Genomic DNA, 19,728 nt, shown 5'->3' with positions numbered 1-19,728 from the left:
CCTGACATGATTTCTCCTCTACTGGGCTGTGTCTACACCGGCACAAATCTTCGAAATAGCTGTATTTGAAAGATTACTAATGAGGCTCTGAATTGAATATTCAGTGCCTCATTAGCATTAGGATGCTTCAGCATTAGGATGTTCTCAATGAAGCTGGCTTGCTTTCTTGAGGGAATTTAAGTGTGCATGAGATTCCTTGTATGCATTGTGTGGGGATCACCTGTCTGTACTCTCGGCATAAATTTGCCTTCCTCTGCAGCATTTCTTGCTTCTATTTATTAAGCACTGAAAGCATTGTTATCTGTGTGCTCCTTTGCAGGGCCTGCCCAGTCAGGAATTCTAACTGACCGGGAAGTGGTTAGCCTGTTTCTCCACTTCACTGTTAATCCAAAACCCCGAGTGGAATTCATTGACAGACCACGCTGCTGCCTGAGAGGGAAGGAGTGCAGCATCAACCGTTTCCAGCAAGTGGAGAGCCGCTGGGGATACAGTGGGACTAGCGACAGGATCAGGTCAGATCTGCTCCAATTCTGCTGCCTGTTGGTTAATGTTCTGTTGAGCTTGGACTCTGCTTAGGCCCGGTCTACTCAGAAATGTTAGTTACACCAGTAAATATGTTGGTAGGGTGTGGCTTATTTATTGGCATGAACCCTACCATGCCTGCAGTTCTGCTAGTGTTGAGGTGCCCTATACTAGCATAACTTAATTTGCTTCCCCAACCAGAATAGGCTATGCTTGTATAAGCTCATTTATGCTTATACAGGTTGAGCCTCTCTAGTCTGACATCCTCAGGACCTGACCAGTGCAGAAGCATGAGGTCAGTATTGTCTCTAGCACGTTACCAACACTTCCACTTCTTACTGGGCTCTTGGAAGATATTTCGGGGGAAAATTACAGCCAAATAACAGCACAGAACACTGAGCCAGGACAGGTGACTGTAAACAAACTTTATGGGACTATAGGAAACTTGGCTGTACCCATCATAAGCGGTTGTGCAACTAACTAAAATCTTGTCGGACCACGGATGTTGCCAGACCAGAGAGTGCGGGACTAGTAGTTCAACCTGTATATAACTATGCCTGTGCTGGGTGGAAGGAGAGGTTTAACTGCTTGATTTACACCTGTGTAGCTTAAAATGCCTCTGCTATCTAATGCAGATGCACTTTCACTGCACCCAGTCATCTTTTTGATAGAATAGGCCTCAGATCGTTGTCTAATTGTTTTTTCCAGCCATATATAGATGTAGCCAAATCATGGTTTGTTTTTCTTTGTGTGACTAGGTAACATGTTAGTTCACCACTGCTATCTTGTGCTAGTTCCTTGCTGCACTCATATGTGGTAACATCACTCACCGGTTTTCCTGCTAACATTAGGCTCATTTCTGTAGGTTCAGCATGCTGTGTTGTAGAGTCGTAGATGTCAGGAACAGGAGGGGCCATTGTGATCTAGGCTGACTTCCTATATATCACAGGTTGCAAAGTGCCCCAGAATGAATGCATGTCTGTGGAACAACATCGTTTGATTTAAAAATTATTGGATGGCGAATCCATTGTGCACCTTAGTAAATTGTTCCAGTGGTTAATTTCTCAGTTATAAATTTACATGATCTGTCCATTCTTAATTTGCCTGGCTTGAACTTCCATCTGTGGGATTGTTTTTGGTCTTTCTCTGCAAGAGAGAAGTGTCCATTATTAGATAGTTGTGCCCCCATACATGGTGGCAGACTGTCATCAAGTCACTCCTCAACCTTCTCTCTGTCAGGTTAAATAGATAGATTCAAGGTGCTCCATCGTTGTAAGGCAGTTTTTCTAATCCATTAGTTGTTCAGTAGATTCAGGCAAGGCCATTTTAATGGGCACTGTGAAGTGAAGACTGTCTCAATTAAAGGTTCGATTTACTGGTTGCAAGCATTGTGGCTTAGTGGTTAGAGCAAGGCAGTGGGAGTATGGGAGAGCTGAATTGTTCTCATATTTGCTGCTGTCTTGCAGTGACTATAGGAAGCTTCTTTAATTAGTCTGGTTTAGTTTCCATGTCATTAAAACAGGGTGAAACCTTGTGTTGGAGAGGCTGTTACAATAGGAAATTTTAGAGCAAAGATCTAACATTCAGAAACGTCTTGACACCCCTCTGTCTTTGAGTTCTAGTAGTCTAACTTATTTTAAGTGAAATTGTTTGACAGTGGCATTGTGAAACTGCTTGCAAATCAACTTTGAGCATGCTGCAGATGTGCTTTGCAAACATATGTTAATGTTAAAACAAAAAAGCAGTCCAGCAGCACTTTAACAAAATAATTTATTAGGTGATGAGCTTTCGTGGGACAGACCTACTTCTTTAGATCATAGCCATACCAGAACAGACTCAATATTTAAGGCACAGAGAAGCAAAAATAGCAATCAAGGTTGACAAATCAGAAAAATTATTACCAAGGTGAGCAAATCCGAGAGCAGAGGGGCAGAAGGAGGAGTGCTGGGGTGGGGGGGGCAGTCAAGAATTAGATAAAGCAAAATATGTAAGAGAGTCCTTATAATGAGCTAGAAAATTGCCATCCCAGTTCAAACCACGTTAATGTGTTGAATTTGAATATAAAAGAGTTCAACAGTCTGTCTTTCCAAACAATTTTTAAAGTTCCTTTTCAGTAAAACACAGACTTTCAGGTCATTACCAGCCCACTCCATTAAAATGCTGACTGACAGGTTTGTGAAGCAGGAGTGTTTTTTATGTCTGTTTTATGCCCATTAATTCTTTGTCTAAGAGAGTTTGAAGTGTGTCCAATATACAAAGCATCTGGGCATTGTTGGCACATGATGGCATATATGATGTTACCTGAGGAACACAAGAATGTGCCCGTGATTCTGTGAATAACCTGGTTAGGTCCAGTGATGGTATCTCCAGAATAGGTATGTGGACAAAGTTGGCAATATGTTAACGTTGCAGCTGTTGCTTGAGGGGGGTGTTGCAAATTGGGTATCCACTTTTGTTATTCAGGGATGAGTGAAAAGTTATTGGGTTTCTTGCCAATAGGAGGGCAGTTGAGGTTTTCTAGACTGGGGAAGGAAGATCTTTTTCCTTTCCCTGCTTGCTGTGGGGGGAGGAGTGTGAAGCCAGCTTTGACTTAGGTGGGGCGTAGGAGTTGTCAAAGTCCTTACTTTCTACCCCTGCCATCTTGACAGCAGTGGGCTGCCCCACTGCCCATCACTTCCATAATTGTAAAAGCACTCAGCGTTAGGCACAACCACATGGACTTAATGATTCTGCTTCAGTGATCAGGTGTGAAATATATAATTGACATTTAAAGCATTCTTATTTAGCTACATTGTTAATTATGTTGAGGTGAGTAGGAGCACTTCATTCATCTTGGCTTTATTTTCAGCCTCTCCAGAGTCCCACAGACCACTGCATCAGCTTGGATTCTGTTCATATTTTGGAGGCTGTCTTTGCATGAATTGCTTAGAGTGATACTGGCAAAGCAAAATGAAATACTCTGTTCCCCTTCAGCACAAATTATCAACTTTTAATACCAAACAATTCCCTGAGTCTTAGATGTGAAGACAGACTTTGAGTTAAGGTAGCTGTGCATCCTCCTCAACTTCAGCAGTCCATCTTGTCATTTTTGTGCCGACTTCCTTGCTAACTTGTCTTTAAATCTTACAGGTTCTCAGTAAACAAAAGAATATTTGTAGTTGGCTTTGGGCTGTATGGATCAATACATGGGCCAACAGATTACCAAGTAAATATACAGGTATTAAACTTCCTCTTCAATATGCTAACCATGCTCTATATTTGCTGCCAGATAAGTCTTGGCAGGTGTTGCTCAGTGAAACACAAGAACTTTGCAGTTAACTCCTTTTTATGAAAAGACATCTTCGTTTGTTAGGAGTACTAGTTAGCTAAGCGGGGTGACTAAAGGGGAACTCTGGGACTTGGAGGAATAGTCCAGTTTCTATTCTGCTAAGGCTTTTAAATTGCATCTATCACTGTGTTATCTCAGTGCTGCTCTATTGCAGTTCAGTGCTCATGAAAATGTACAATTTGGCAGGACTTAAACAGTTCAAAAACCCAGGAAAGAGCCATTCGAGTGGTAACGAAGCCTTTTAACAGGCTACCCCTACCAGTTTCCTAATTTACTGTGAGAGGCTACATCTGCACTAACTCTGGAAGATCGACTGCTTACGTTTGATCTTCCAGGACATTACATGGTGCGTTCTGGGGTCAGTGTTGACCCTGGAACTCCTGGTAATCTGCAATGGTTAAGGAAGGTCAACGGGAGGAGGGTGCCCATCAACCTTCTGCTGTGAGGACAGCACGGAAATTGACGGCTGCAAAATTGTTTTTTGCTATGCAAGTGGCGTACCAGAAATTGCATAGCAGCCTTCCAGGTAAATGTAGACGTAGCCTTAGTCTACAGCCAGGGTGAGCAAACTTTTTATGTCAGGCCCCACTTTTTGTGTCGGCGATTAGCAGTCTCCTCCCTCCCCCCACAACCTGTCTAATGTAATCCAAACCGATGGAAATTTCGGTTATGTACATATTAAAAAACCCTTTTGGCACACGTAAGAAAGTAAAAATGTTGTTAATCGGTATATAAATGTGAATATGCAGATGTAAAAACAGTCACAGATGTCAGCATTTTTAGTGAGAGGGATGAGCCTGAGACCCAGCAGCCAATTGTCCTGTGTCCCCTTTTGAAATGTCATGTGCCCCACACTTTGCTCACTCCTGGTCTGCAGGGCCTTACTTTAAAAATAGGGTTTGGGACCCTTTTTAAGGTCGGGAGCCACTAACCCACAGAAAAATCAGTCGGGGGCCACATGTAAGTGAGAAGGAAAGAAAACACCTCACTGACCTTGCTCCCAAGTGAGGAGGAAAAAGACCTCACAGATGTGGCCCCCTACTGAGAAGCCAGGGAAGAAAGACATTCACCTCTCAGACACTCAAGCTGCACTCAGTGACCAGGGAGACCAGGATTAGTAGATTTTGTGTGGGGGGGGGCTCCCTATGCTCTGGGAAGGGGCTAAAATGAGGGTTACATGCAATGGGGTGGGCTGCCAGGGAGCAGGTGGGGATGGAGAGGTGGGATTGGCTTGGGGGTGAGGGGTTTGGATAGAAGGGTGGGATGTAGGGCACAGGGGAGGGGGTGAGGGTGTGTGGTCTAGGTGGTAGAAGAGGGTGCAGGAGCGGTGGGGGTGAGGGGTTTGGATGGCAGGGGGGTTGTGGAGGGTGGGGTGGTTTGGGAGGGAGCGTGCAGGAGTGGGCTGGGTTGGAGGAGTGGGATGGGGATGAAGAACTTCTTTCAGTGACGGGAGTTTTAAATGTGTGGTACACAGGCCACAGGCAGAGAGTGTCAATACCAGCCCAGAGAGCATTTGTATTGGGCCCCATTTCTCCACAACTCAAGACTGGAGGAGACCTAAACAAGAATATTGCAGCTGAACTCAGCTACTCTGTTTAAAAGGAGGGAATGTCTGAGATTGCCAGGATCCAACCCTTGAGAGCATGTTGCTCCATATCGGTATTTAAGTTGGACCCAGAAATCACTGGAAGTCAGTGCAGCCTGCACAGCACCGTGGAATCCTGTTCCTCCCTATGTCACCTACTCCTAGGGGCTCCCATTTGGTTTCATGTTCTTTTCTCTTTGCCAGGCACATTAAAGCCTGTGAAGTGCTCTCAGTCCATCTAGGAGTTCACTCTCATTAGATAGCACTGAACTTGACTCTAACAAAAGGCCTTTTCAGTTGCTGACTATAAATGACATTAGGGCTCTGTCTCTTCCACGTAGTGGCGTGAAACTCACCTTCAAACTCTCTTGTTCCCATAGTCTCCCTGGACTGATTTGTGTCGGTGCATTTCATTTCAGTTGTGTTGTTTCCCTAACGCAGGTGGGGAAACCTCTCTGGGTTGGGGCCACACATGAGAAAAAAAAGCCCTCACTGATATGGTTCCTGACTGAAGAACCAAAAAGACACACTCCCCTCACTCTGCTCAGGTGCCGGCCCCAGGGCCTAGGGGCCTAGAGGTGATTTAATAGCAGCCTTCAACTTCCTGAAGGGGAGCTCTAAAAAGGAGGGTGAGAAACTCTTCTCAGTGGTGTCAGATGGCAGAACAAGGAGTAATGGTCAGAAGTTGAAGGGGGAGAGGTGTCGGTTAGATATTAGGAAAAATTACTTCACCAGGCAGGTGGTGAAGCATTGGAATACGTTGCCTAGAGAGGTGGTGGATTCTCCATCCCTCGAGGTTTTTAAGTCCTGGCTGGACAAGGTCCTGGCTGGGATGACTTAGTGGTGGCTGATCCTGCTTGAAGTAGGGGGCTGGACTAGATGACCTCCTGAGGTCCCTTCCAACCCTATGATTCTGTCAGGGCTAGCACATTTTGTGGGCTGCTCTGGGGTGGGGCCCATGTGTGAGGGAAGTGAGTTTGGATTGTAGTGCAGGAGCAGGCAGGGGTAAGCAGTCTGGGCAGGAGGGAGGCACAGGCTCAGGGTTGGTGTCTGACCAGGAGGGGGATACGCAAGCAGGCCAGGAGTGTGAGGTGGTGGCTGAGAGAGTGCAGGAGGGTTTGGGGTGCAAGTTCTGGAGGGGAGGGTTTTGGCAGGGAAGAGGCAGAAGCAGCGGTGTGGGGGAGGGGGTAGGAAGCAGAGGAGACTGGGGCTCTGGGAAGCAGGGAGGCATGGGGAGTGGGAAAGGGGTTTGCATGGGAGGGGGCCCAGGAATGATCAAGGGGTGAGGGGTCTGGGTGACGGGTGCGGCTTACCAGTGTAGCACCCCCACATGCACAGGGCTTTGCACCAGTGTTCCCTGTAAGCTGAGTGCTTGGACAGCGGCCCAGGAGAGGTTCAGGTGCTGGCCAGCTGCTTAGCAGAGCACCCACAGCCGGCAGCCTGTGGTCTCTACTGATGGTGGACATATGCACATGCATGTAACAAAATTCATTCATCCCTTGATGGAAAAAGTTAGTGGGAACTCTGCACCCTGGCTTTGTTTGTCCGGAATTCTGGCCAATCAGAGCAGCTGCATAGAGCCTCCAAGCAGTTGCTGCTCCCCCTCTTCCTTCTCCTTCCGTGGCTGGAGGGAGGGCAGAGAGTGGGCAGCAGTGCTGCACAGAGCTGCCTCCTGCCCACCCAGCCCCAGCAGAACTCCTGGGTTGGATCTGGCCCTGGCTTGTCTGATCTGGCGTATGAGGCTCAGTGCCCCCCCCCGCCTCCCATGGGCTTGATGATGGGGAGGAGAGTCCTGCACCTCGGAGACTGGATCCAGGCTAGTTCCGCACCCCTGTTCTAAAGGGTCTGAGGGGTGGCGGCAGCAGCCTTAGCGCAGTAACACACCTGTACAAAGGAAGGCTTTGTAAAGCTACTTGATCTCTCTCCTTTGGTAGCTAGACATTTGGTTGGCTTGGTGATCTCTGCTAACAGGCCTGATGTATAATAATTTAGAGAGGAGATGTTAAATTAAGCCTGTCTTTGTGAATAAGCAAATTCCAGAGATGTTTGCTTTTCTAACCATCTTCCAGATCATCCACACAGACAGCAATACAGTATTGGGTCAGAATGACACGGGGTTCAGCTGTGACGGATCCTCCAACACTTTCCGGGTCATGTTTAAAGAGCCTGTGGAGATTTTACCCAATGTCAGCTACACAGCATGTGCAACACTAAAGGTCTGTAATGGGGTTCTGTCTTCAGTACGCACATGGGGGAGAGAGCAAACTGTTTTCCTGGTCTCTTGGGAAGTAACACTGCTCCTGCTTCCCAACCTCCAGGGTATCTTTATGTTCATCCTTGGCATTTTGCACTTACTGTTTTAGTTCCTTACCAATATGCACTTCAGAGGTAAGCATTCAGAGAATGAGTTCTGTTTAGTAATTGCATACTTCCGGAGTGTACATTATCTCAGCACTTCTCAGACTTTTTTATGAATAAAAAACGACTTTTTATGTTCATCTAATTTTTATTTATCCTCTTTGCACAGTCATAAGTCCGATGCCAAGTTGATCACCTGTAGGCAATTTTTTCCAACCAACCAGTTACGATTAAGTTGTTTAAACAAATGTGTTGCTATGGTAAGAAAAAGTTGTGTGTCTGAAAAATTGTAGGTATTAGGGGTATTTATAATTTATTTTTTTAAAAAAAGCATATTTGATTAAAATTAAAAATGGAAGTTTGAGAAACACTGTACTAGACAGGCTAATGGGGCTGGCAGTGCTGACTTGGTGTTTTTCTGGCCAGCGTGGATAGTCTTGGCTGTTGAAATCTGTTTATAGTAGCACACTTGCTACACTAAAGAAAGAGAAGTTACTCACTTGTGTAGTAACGATGGTGGTTCTTCGAGTGGTTCCCGTGGGTGCTCCACAGTAGGTGTTGGGCTCGCCCCGGTGCCGCAGCTCGGAAAATCTTCAGCAGTCTCCGTCAGGTCGCACATGCGCCGATGCGCGTCGGCTCTTCGCGTGCTTACGGTCACGTGCGCGATCCGGTCCCCGCCAGTTCCTTCTCAACCGCCAACGGCTACAGACGGAATGCTCTCCGGCTCCAACGCCCGAGACAGATAAATCTTATTTTTTCTCGTGTTAATAGTTTTTAACAGTTCATAGTTAGCAGTTCTATAGTTATTATAGTTAGTTACTCTGTTAAAAGTTGTTGAAAGCTAAAGACTATCTTAGAACCGCAGCGGCTGCCTCCGGGCAGGCCCGCCGCTTTTGTTGTCAGCCTTCAAAGGCCAACAGTTATTAACATCACCTAATAGACTGTTAAGTGTGCTATTAGCACCTAAGGACTCAGAGTTAAGTTTTAACAATGGCATCCCCCGGCTTTAAGAAGTGTGAATCTTGCCGGGAGGCCATGCCTGCTTCGGATGGCCATAGCAGATGCATACGGTGCCTCGGGGAGACACACGTTCCCCAGAAGTGCTCCCATTGTTCTAAGTTGATTAATAGAGCTAGAAAAGATAGAGAAATGAGGCTGAAGGTGCTGCTAGTTGACAAAACACTTCAGCCTGCCCCATCGGAGACAGCGCATGCGGAGGGCTCTTCAGGATCGCACAAGAGGAAGGCTGCCTCTTTGACCTCCTCTGCGCAAAAGAAAAGAAGAGCCTCGCCTACTCGATCCCTGCCCCTTACTGCTGGGAGCGGGACGAGTGTAACAAAGGGCCTGCGCACGCTGGCTTCCTCCACTGGTAAAGCCGCGGCGCATGCAACCACTCAGGGCCCTGCAGTTACCGGGGAGACGGCACCGAGAGCCGTGCAGGCACTAATCAGTTCGGCACCGGCTACTGCGGCACTGATCGAGACTTCCCCAGAGGCACCGGAGACGATGGCACCGAAGACGACGGCGCCGGCGACGACGGCACTGACAACAACGGCACCAGGAGCAGTGGAAATCAGCATGACACCTGTTCCAGTACCAAGTTCACCAATAGGACCACCCGAGAGGGTAAAGGCTAAAACGAAGACCAGGCACCGCAGCCCCTCTTCTGAGGTAATTGCGCTGCCTCTCTCACCACGATCACCACCGGAGATTCGACGGGCAGCAACACCTTCAGCCTGCCACAGACGTCCTTCTCCTTTTCTTCGGAGCCCATCACAGGGATCTGCACGCTTTTCTCCAGCATCTAGCAGAGATCCCTACGAGTCTTCTCACAGAGGCTCTCCTCGTACGTCGGTATCATCTCGGAGGTCTCAACATTCCAGGCACCACCCTTACATCCTTGGGTCATGGTCCAGGTCTCCATCGCCGGGCCCCTGTCCCTGTTGCTACGACCGCCATCATTATGCGGGGCGTCATCATAGGAGGTCGACATCTCACTATGGATCCCCGTCGACCACTCCTCAATGCCACAGTGTTCAGCTTCCACCTGGGGGAACACCACGGGTTCCCCAATCAGAGGCTGGGTCTAAAGACATGTAGGGAGCTGTTTACTGATAACATTGTTATATGAATTAAATGATGTAACAATGGCCCTGTATACTCTGGAGTTCAGACACAGCAGCAGTTGCTGAGATGAGTGGGGCCTTCATTCTACTTTTGATCTGTTGAAAGACTTGTTAAAAATCTTCATGTGGGTACTTTTAGCCACAGTCTTTCTATTCAGTTTGTAAACTTTTCAGGCAGGACACTCTTCCTGTGTGTATGTAAAGCACCAACTGTGGTGGGGCTTCATAGTCTTGTTGGCATACAGTTGTATGCAAAGTCTTTGTTGTTGCAGTGGTGGGAATACTTAGGTGCAGCTAGTCTCAAGAGGTGGGCGTGTTAGTCTGTATCTGAAAAAACTACGAGTCCCATGACACCTCAGGGACTAATGGATTTATTAGGGCATAAGATCATGTGGGTAAAACCCACTTCATTAGGTGTGTTGGAGTGGAAATTTACAGAGGCTGGAGTAGATATAATGAGGACACGACAAGTATTTCTTGTGGTGTTCTCATTATATTAAGTGTAGGAGCAGTGTTAATGAACCTAATCAAGTCGGAGTTGACTTGTCTCATTTACAGCATTTGTTGTGGAGACCTGACTACTAAGCGAGGGGAAATTGCCTTTGTGTAGGGTGTTAACCAGTTAAGATACTGATTCAACCCAACATGGGCAGTATTGAACTAATCATCTGTTAGTCACTAAGTGCCACAGCTTCTCGTTGTAGGTGCAACTAGTTCTCAATCTGAGAATCTTTTTGCGTGACTCTTTGTACCCGCATGCCTACTGACAGAACACATGGGAAAGCCTCAGAGCTTGTCTTTGGTTTAACCTAGAGGGGTGGGAATATAGAAATGTACATCCATGCAGTGGCCATGGTGCTGTGTTTCAGATGAGACTAACAGAGTGGTCACAGTGGGTTGGTAGGTGAATAGGTGAGAGAAATCAGGTGTAGCGTGTAGTGATTGAATAGGTGGATGTCTCTTTCAGACAAGAAGACCAGAGTCCTGCACATTGGTCATACATCACTTGGAACTCTTTGCAGGAGTTAGCTGATTAACCCTGTGCTTGCCAACATTCCATTAAATGGTTATATTTTGCCTACCTAATTCTGAGTTCTTTTCAACTGAACAGTGGTTTCTTGACCCCAGGGAGCCTGTGGTGGGGGAGGTACAGGGAGAAATGACACGACTTCATGGTAGTTACCATGGAGGGAGGGAATCAAAGATATATTGAATATGAGGCACAGAAAGGCTAGTGGAGTTGGTGGAAGGCAGGGAGAGAACAGGGTGGGACTGGGAGCAAAGTGGTGTAGAAAATGAGTAACAGTAGCTGTCCAGTGAGTATGTAAATTAGTGGGGGCACTCAGAACTTGGCAGTTCTGAGCCTACTCCTTTGAAAACAATCTTCGGAGCAAGTAAGCTTAAAAGCCTTGGACTCTCTAGAAAACAGCTGCTTATTCTTGGTGTCTTAAAATCCTTAAGTCAGTAGCTGTGCATGGTAGGAATGGTCATCACCCAGCAAAAGCAGACCCTTCATTTGCAGTTTAGCAAGCTGGCTGAGCCACTGTAAGAAACCTGGTTTGGCTCAGGCTGGGCTGCATTCCCTGTCGTACTGACTGACTCCTGTTCTCTGTTACTAACACAGGGTCCAGATTCTCACTATGGAACAAGAGGACTGCGCAAAGTGATTCATGAATCACCAACAACGGGAGCCAAAACTTGCTTCACTTTCTGTTACGCGGCTGGGAATAACAATGGCACTTCTGTGGAGGATGGACAGATCCCAGAGATCATCTTCTACACATAGTGCAGCTGTTGGAATCAGCTGAGTGGGATGAACTTTTCTCTCCCCATTCCCTTCTTGCTCCCACCCATGCCCTTCCAAACTAAATCTCTTGCTGCCGTCAGCCATGCCAGTGGAAGCCATGCTAGCCAAAGGTTTCAGCAAAGTAATTTGAAAGCCCATGTTTTGCCCGGTGCTAGTGATGCTGCTGCTAACACCACCCCATACAGACTAATTGGGTTACCAATGTCATCTGTGGCTAATAACTCTTCATTTTACTGATAACCCTATCTAATTTCATGTGGGTTTTTTATTGTAACGAATGTATATGCTTTCACGTCTGTTAGAAGCCTGGAAACAAGTGGGTCTGATTGTGGTTAAGCTCTCCACAAGGCGACAATCCTGCAAAACAAAAAAACATCCGAGGCTCATATTGACTTCTCTGCCCTACTCGGTTTTGGGGCAAGAGGGTTTGCTGTGCCGATCCGGCAGTACTGCCAAAGTGGCAAGGGTTCTCATATGAAAGAGGTTTAACTAGTGTGTGCTTGTCAGGCTGCCATGCTGGACGTAACTTCGCTGTTTTCAGAAAATTAAGGAAACTGGTGTTTTCTTGTTTCAGCACTACAGAATCCTGAGAGCGAGCTCAGGACTCGCTGTCAGCTGAAGGAGAGCCCCTCTGCAGAGACGCATCCAGCTTTCATCCTGAGCTTTTTGGTAACTTAAGACAATCCTTTCAGTTGGACAGTTAGTGTAAAAACCAACTGAAATCCCTGGTGGCTAGACTCAGTATGTAGTTGGAGATGCAGAATACCTTTGCTACCTACATGTGAGCTCTCTTGCTTTGTCCGGGGGGTGGGGGGGCGTGCAGCTTTCTGGGCCCATTTAAACAAATGGGAACACTACTGGTAGGCTGTGTGCAGTAGCAGGGAATCTGTACTGGCAACTGCCATGCTGACTGAATCCCTTCCACTTGGAGGTAGCAGCAGTTGAGCTTGGTTGCTTCTACCTAACAATGTGCCTCACCTGGCTACACTGTTCATAAAGTATACTGCTGCTGTCTTCATGCAAGTTGCAACATGACTCTCCTACTGTCTCTTCGTTGCATCTCTAACTATTCAAACTGTCTGAGCGCTGCTGCCCTGATGCAAAGAGGAAGGGGTTTGGTGTTCCATCAGCAGATGGAGAGGTGCTTATGAACAATAGAAAACCACTGAAACTTTCCTGCTTGTCCATTAACATTTCTGTCCCCTGCCAAAACTAAGACTATGTAATCTGTGCTTGGACAGGCGCTGTAAATGAAGATTCCTAACTGATGACTCTGAGAGGGTTATTTAATGGCAATATCTTCTCCCTTATCTCTGTGCACAACTGGTTGCCTTCACCATGACCACTTATGATTTCAGCTGAGCATGACAAGTTGCTTTGATGGGAAGTAGGTGTGTGACTTTGTTTTGTAACTGCTTGAATTGTCCCACCCTTGCTTTGACTAGCGAAGACTAAGGCACTCTGCAGCAGAGGGTATTTGAAATCAAGGTTACTTTTGTAAGCATATGTGGCCAACCAGTCGGAAGCGTTTTGTGTGAGATTTATTAGTGCATGATGGCATTGTCTCTGATAAGTTGAGGTTCACTAAAAGCCCTTGTCACTCTCCACTGCTCCAAATGCTGTCTTATGACAGGTTTCTTGTTAAATTGGTGATAACATCCCCTGTTCAAAGTATTATGTACAGGTCATCCTCTACTGAGCTGTGTCTACACTAGCATTTGAAAGGGATGCTAATGAGACACTTTTGGCTATGCTAATGAGGTGCTGCAGTGAATATGCAGCACCTCATTAGCATAATGGCAGCCATGGCACTTCGAAAGTGTTGCTTTCAGTCACGCGTTGCTCGTCTACATGGGGTCCTTTTTGAAAGGGCCCCACAGACTTTGAAATCCCCTCCTATAAGCAAATAGGAATAAGGGGATTTTAAAGTCTATCGGGTCCTTTTGAAAAGGACCTCATGTAGACAACCTGCGCACAATCAAAAGAGGCACTTTCGAAGTGCGGTGGCTGCTATTATGCTAATGAGGTGTTGCATTTTCATTGCAATGTCTCATTAGCATTCTCTTTTCAAAAGGGGGCGGTGCTAGTGTAGACATAGCACTGGAGTGTGTGACTCAGTCCACCTCCTTTGTCTGGGAGAGTAATTGTGTCTAGGGTTCTTTGGCTGTCTGGTTAACATTCCACCAACTGACAGCAATACTAAGCAATATCAGGAACAAATGTCACCTAGAGATAATCAGTGTAGCTGTTAGATACTGTTGTCAGTGAGTTCCCTTCTTTAGAAAGACCGTGTGAAATACATTGTCAGCCTGCTTCAGAGCAGGAAGTTTTTAAAATATGGCCAGTACTAAAAACTATGGGTCCACTACTCAAGTTGTTGAACCTGATCCTGTGCAATGCAAACCATATTCTGAAATGGATGAACAGAAGGCAGATGCTCCTTCCTGAGAGGGAAGTGGCCTTCTGTCGGAATGTACATAAGCTGGCCTGCTTTTGTGCTCCCCTTTTCACCTTTTTAGTCAGATTCTGGGAATGCTCGCTTCAGGGTTTGGGCTGCTTTGCCCACTGTCCACGTGAGGTGGTAAAGTCTTTGCTGTGGATATGACACTCTTTTAGTATTTTTGTATATAAATGGTAATAGCAGAAATTATTGGACTATGAAATAAGCAAATCTGCACGCTTGGCCGTCAAAATAGCAGGACACACAAGTCTCATTTGGCCTCAAGATCTTTTACTATAATGAGGTTGAGATGTAGACTTTCCTGGTGGCTTTTTTCCTTTAAGGGGTGTCTTTTGATACTGCTGCTTTCAGAAAGGTGCCCTCCAATCTTGCTTTAAAGCCCCAAGTCAAGTTACTTTAGACTGTCCTGCTGAAAAATGTTTCAACAAGCAAAACCCTGACCAACATCTGAGCAGTTTTTTGTTCTTATGGCTTTATGAAGTTTGATGCAATTTTGCTTTTATAGATAGTATGAATGTAATTCATTGTGGACCATGCCTGTCTCCAAAAGTATGAGATGTTTCTATTGTATCATGTCACCTCAAACAGGGCTGGGAATAGCTAGACTCTAGTGCTATCTTGATGAATGTATCAAAAGCTCATTGTGTTCACATTCTGCTTTTTGCCAGCTTTGTGATTTGTAAATAGGAAATCAATAAAGACAGTGGGGTTGCCTTTACTACAAGGTTTCTTCACACTTGGAAGAGAACACAGAACACCTGGCAACTTATGTGATTCTCTCCAACCACTCTGGGAAGAGGATGGAGATGCCTGATGCTGGTAGGGTCTTTAATTCAGCTTCCCTGGATGCTCTCAGTTGCCCTGTAAAATACTGTAAACACTGAACCCTTGAAGCAGCAGGCACGTGTATATTTTTTGTTAGCCATGGGATTGGTCAGGGATGATTCTATGTGGAAGAGAAATGTGTGAGTGGAGGACAGCAGTTAATGGAGGGAGAAATAAATGTCTAACTGAGAAGCAAAGCTGTGGGTTGGGCAGATGGTTGCACCAGTCCTGTAGGAAAAGTTAGCTGTGTGTGTCTAGCCCAGTACAGGTGTAGGTGTTACCTGCTGAAAGCACTGCACTTGTGTCTCTTCCAGGCCCTTTAGGCAGACTGACTCCCCCAGTCTCAAAGTTGCTTCAGTGCCGCATTTGGCTTAGAACTCAGCATCTTTTGTCTCCCTCCTCAATTCACTCATCCAGCCTAAGGCTACTTCTCAAAACTGCTCCAGTCAAACCCCATCCCTAGCAGGACTGTCTTGGAACAGCTATCCTGCCTAGGCCAGTCTCCAGCCATCACCCAGGCTGAGCTGCTTTGAGTCAGATGACCAAGTTCCTTACCAGCTGTTGCATGAGCAGCAAGTCCAACCTGGTTGGGCCCCAGGCATGTATGAGAGCTACATGAGTGATCAGCATTCCCTAAGTGCCACAAAACTCCAAATTCATTGCTTTGTTTACTACAATTGTATATTCCTATTCAGTAGGAGGGGAAATGGTCACACATGCAGCTGGTAAATTGAGTGCAAGCTGACAGTTAAAATAAATCATTGTTTTACTCTGTGTCAGAGAGCTTGCAGGGTCCATATTAAAGGCCCTGTCAGTGCAGCTCCAGCCTCAGGCTAGGTCCTACTGGGGGGCAGTGTTGGCATTTGCTCCCATACACAGTAAGGATAAGAGGGGGCTCTGCTAGTGCCTGGTTCCATTTAAGGTGGGTACAGAGCTGCATCACTGCACTGAAAGGCATTGGACTCATGCCCCAGACCATGTTCATTACACTGTGATAAAGCTCCCCTGCAGCAGTGGCTGCTTCTCCACCCTGAAAATAAAATGCCCTTATTGGTGTTCAGAGATCAGATGATCCACAAGCCTATGTTGTGATTTGTCATTGCCTCATGTGCACAATCAAGAGTTGGTGTTAAAAGCTTTTGAGCACTTTGACAAGTCAAAGTGCCCACACCTTACTGTGGTGTGGGGTCCTGCCTTGCTCCAGCTGGCAGCTATATTCATGAAAACACCACAACCACTGCTTGAGGTGTTTGCTACATACTGTTGAAAGCAGCTTCTCCCCCCCAGCCAACAAATCCTGATGGAAACAAGGGGAAGGGTGGATTTTTTTTTTATTTTTTTTAAAAAGCCCCTATCATCTATAGCTTCAAGGAAGCATCAGAGATGTGTCAATACCAGTTCTGTGCACTTTTGTTTTTTTTTTAAAGCCATAACTAAACTTGCAGGGGAACAGCCACCCTTCTATTCACAACTACAGCCTCTGTTTAGACACATATCCACCTAGGCTCCTGCTGCCCTTTCCGACTCCCTTGGCTCTTTCCCTCTTGTTTTATTTCCTCTTAAGCCGGCAGTAAGTCTGATGAGACAAAGGGCAGTCCAAATACACTCATGCTCCCACTCATAGACATACTTTTATTTTACACCTGCGGGGACTGGAAGTACCATTCCAGTGAAGATTTAAGGCGGTTTTGTTTGCATTGTTTGGGGAAAAAAGGTCAAACATTGCACATAACGCAATACCATACAAAGGTTCTGCCGTGGTGGAATTCAGTGAGTTGTCAGGAATAGAGTGCTCCCTAGCAGCTGGCTGTGCAGCCCTTGTGGAACTGGCAGTTGCAGCTGTCTCCCCTGCACCCCACACCTTGACTCCTGTCAGCATAACAGAGGCACTGGTGTTAAAGTGCAACTCCAGCCCAGAAGAATGAGGCAGCATCTGATTGCAGAGCCCCCAGAAGCTTGAAATGGACACAGACAGTCCAGCCTGGGAAGGAGGAAGCCACCTCCACTAGCATAAGTCCGTTAAGCATTCAGGTGTGATTAAAAGGAAAGGAATTTGGCTTGAAGAGTGACTAAGCTGCTCTTGCAGCATGTACAGGTGCAGTATGTGCCAGACTCCATGGGCCCTAACCTGAAAACAACACTGTGTTCCCCTGCCCCTTAAATGGGTATGTCATCCTAGCCCCAGCAAGCACGAGTCTACATTTGACAGCCTAGGCTGGCTCGTGAATCAGCACAGCTGCCCCCCACTCCAAGCCAAGGACACTACAGGGGGTACAGCAGGATAGACCCAGCACAAGTGGATGTCTGAGGACCTCCCACACCCTCTCCCTTTGCCAGGACAAAGGATGGCAGTGGTTACTTCCCACAAGGGCGCTGATGTAGTCTCAGACACGACTCCCTCCCACACAACCTCAAAGTAGCTTCCAGTTTCCTATAGCTCAAACATTAAATACAAGGCAATTACCCTCCCCCATGTTATTTCCCCACCCTGAAAAAAACAACCCCGAAGTCAAATGATGTTGCTGTGATAAATATGCACAACTGCAGGCACATTCTCAGTTGTTTCACACTGAATTAAGGTTGGTTCCTGTGGCTGGTTAAGGAAGAAGGGTGGTGGCAGTGGGTGAGGGGCAGGGGAGTTTTCAACCTCATATCTAAGAACTGCCCCATTAGATCAGCTAAGGAGGAAGGCCTGGGCTTCTGCTTGCTGGATGATTTGAGTCTGCCAAGCTCACAGCTCGCTGGGCAAGGGGCAGGGAGGTGGGTTTCTACTGTCAAAAGCTGCCTCCAGCCCTTCCCTTCTACTCCAGTGGAGCCTGCTTCCCAGCAAGCTACACAGCTGGGCCTGTGCTGCGCTGCCCTTGTCTTGGGCGAAGCGGATGCCTTAAGAGTTTGACCTTCTCCCCAGCAACCATGCACACAGCTTCCTGTCTGCACTGGTTTGGTTTTGGTTTGTTCAGGGAGGGGCCCTGTCCTCCCCCGAGGTCCCTGATCAGACTGTCGGCAGCTGCAGGGGGTTCATGGGAGGAGGCCTGGGCAACAGAAAAGTCTTTTTCAAAGAGTCCAGTGAAGTAACTTCCCATAAAATGAGGACAGCAAACATACGCCCAGACTGCGCTATGCCCCTGTACTCAATAATAAAAGCCTCAGCAGTCCTGGGTTCCACCATGCACCACCCCCTCCACAGCTCAGTGCAAGGACTATTAAGACATCCTTTTTCTACCTTACTGTTCAGCAGCCCCTCAAGTTTCCCTTTGGTCTTGGTAAGTTGCCCATTTCAAAGGGCTGCGGGCATGGCTCTGGGAAGCTCCCAGCCACTCCTGAGACCCTAAGTTTGGCTCCCCTCCCCTCCCTCACTTTCCCCAGTTAATTACTAAACTGTTAATTTCAAGACCAAACATCGCTTGTATTGCTAGCAAAAGTGCATCGTAAAACGAAAGTGTAAACGAGTCCCTCACCCGTTCCTCCCCGTACCAGAGACTCTGCTAACACAGCACTTGATCGCCACCGCAAGGAAACAGATTTAACCAAATGGGGGAGGGGAGCTTCCAGGGAAAACACAATCTTTAAAAGAAAAGCAGAGTTTTGTAACACTAAAAAGATGAAGGTCGAAGACTGACAACTCAGCATTTTGCACCGAGACTTAAATTAATGTCAGAGACAAAGAAGCAACAGAGGGGAAAATAAAGTCTCCATAGCCCACCACTCTTGAAATTGTCTTCAGCTTCTCTTACGACAGCGTTTTGAGTCTGTAGAGTTGATCCCCGTTTTCAAACTATTGAGTAGAATCAAAAGAAATTCACGGCATGGGTTTAGTTGGTTGGTTTCCTTTTTAAATAGCTTAATGCTCTCTGTGGACTGCATGCCAGCCAGGCCTGGGAGCGCCAGCGAAGTTGGACTTGGTTTGAGTAAATGACCGCTAGGTGGATGGGGTGGTGGTGGTGGTGGAGGAGAAGTAAAGTAGGTTGGGAACTTCCCTCCCCTGCTCCCCATCCACACCTGTAGGGCCAGGCAATGACGTCCCAATGGCTCTCCCCTCACCCCATCAGAACCAGAGGGAGGGAAGGTCTTGCCAATCTGGTCCAGATTCTAGACCCATCCATGGCCAGCGTTGGAGGCGAAGCTGCACACACTGATCCGCGCGGTCCCTGACAGATCACTTGTGGCGCTGGATGGTTTTCCTCTTCCTTCTCTTGAAGAAACAGCAGCACCTGTGGAGAAAGACAGGGAGGCTGTTATAGCTCCTGATCTGCTCCTGGCCTTCCTAAGGCCAACAGTGGATTTCTCCACAGCCCAGAAGGGACAGACTTTTGTGAACCGTGACAGTTCAAAACAGCTTTTGGGGGGGGGATATTGAACCACCTGGGGCAGCCTGAACGTGAGTCATGTCTACTGCTGGGAAGGTGCCTCACCCCCTCCCCTGAAGCAGCTGGTACTGGCCACTGTCAGAAAGTGGATACTGGACAGGGTGGATCATAGTCTCAACCCAGCTATCAAGTCCTACAGTCCTGAAGACCAGCAAGAAGTGAGCTGGATTCCCCTGTCTCTCTCAGACTCTGGTCACTGGATCCTGGAAGTGGAGCACTCGAAAGATCACAGCCCTTAGGAAACAGATGAGCCCCCACACGCAATGCTAGGGAGCAGGCATTGCATGAGCCAGTGTGCTCATCCAGGCCAGGATTGAGTGGCAACACAGGCTGAACCCCAGGGTCTCTC

The 19,728-nt window shown here is 47.1% G+C and overlaps 2 protein-coding genes across 5 annotated transcripts in view; one reads left to right on the top strand and one right to left on the bottom strand.

Moving 5' to 3' along the window:
- BTBD2 (BTB domain containing 2) overlaps positions 1 to 16,076 on the top strand; it is an 83,030-nt gene extending 66,954 nt beyond the window's left edge. For both annotated transcript variants that reach the window (XM_074978081.1, XM_074978082.1), the window contains 4 exons: positions 320 to 512; positions 3,652 to 3,739; positions 7,505 to 7,651; positions 11,544 to 16,076. In XM_074978081.1, the coding sequence (XP_074834182.1) occupies positions 320 to 512; positions 3,652 to 3,739; positions 7,505 to 7,651; positions 11,544 to 11,705 (590 nt within the window). In that variant the 3' untranslated portion in view covers positions 11,706 to 16,076. The remainder of the gene's footprint in view (positions 1 to 319; positions 513 to 3,651; positions 3,740 to 7,504; positions 7,652 to 11,543) is intronic.
- A 548-nt stretch (positions 16,077 to 16,624) lies between these two features.
- Positions 16,625 to 19,728, bottom strand: part of CSNK1G2 (casein kinase 1 gamma 2) — a 108,452-nt gene continuing 105,348 nt past the window's right edge. For all 3 annotated transcript variants that reach the window (XM_074978083.1, XM_074978084.1, XM_074978085.1), the window contains one exon: positions 16,625 to 19,223. In XM_074978083.1, coding sequence (XP_074834184.1) covers positions 19,169 to 19,223 — 55 coding nt within the window. In that variant the 3' untranslated portion in view covers positions 16,625 to 19,168. The remainder of the gene's footprint in view (positions 19,224 to 19,728) is intronic.

The sequence above is a fragment of the Carettochelys insculpta genome, chromosome 27 (assembly GCF_033958435.1).
Source record: "Carettochelys insculpta isolate YL-2023 chromosome 27, ASM3395843v1, whole genome shotgun sequence".
NCBI classification, from domain to species: Eukaryota; Metazoa; Chordata; order Testudines; family Carettochelyidae; genus Carettochelys; species Carettochelys insculpta.
This window is presented reverse-complemented; position numbering and strand designations above follow the sequence as displayed.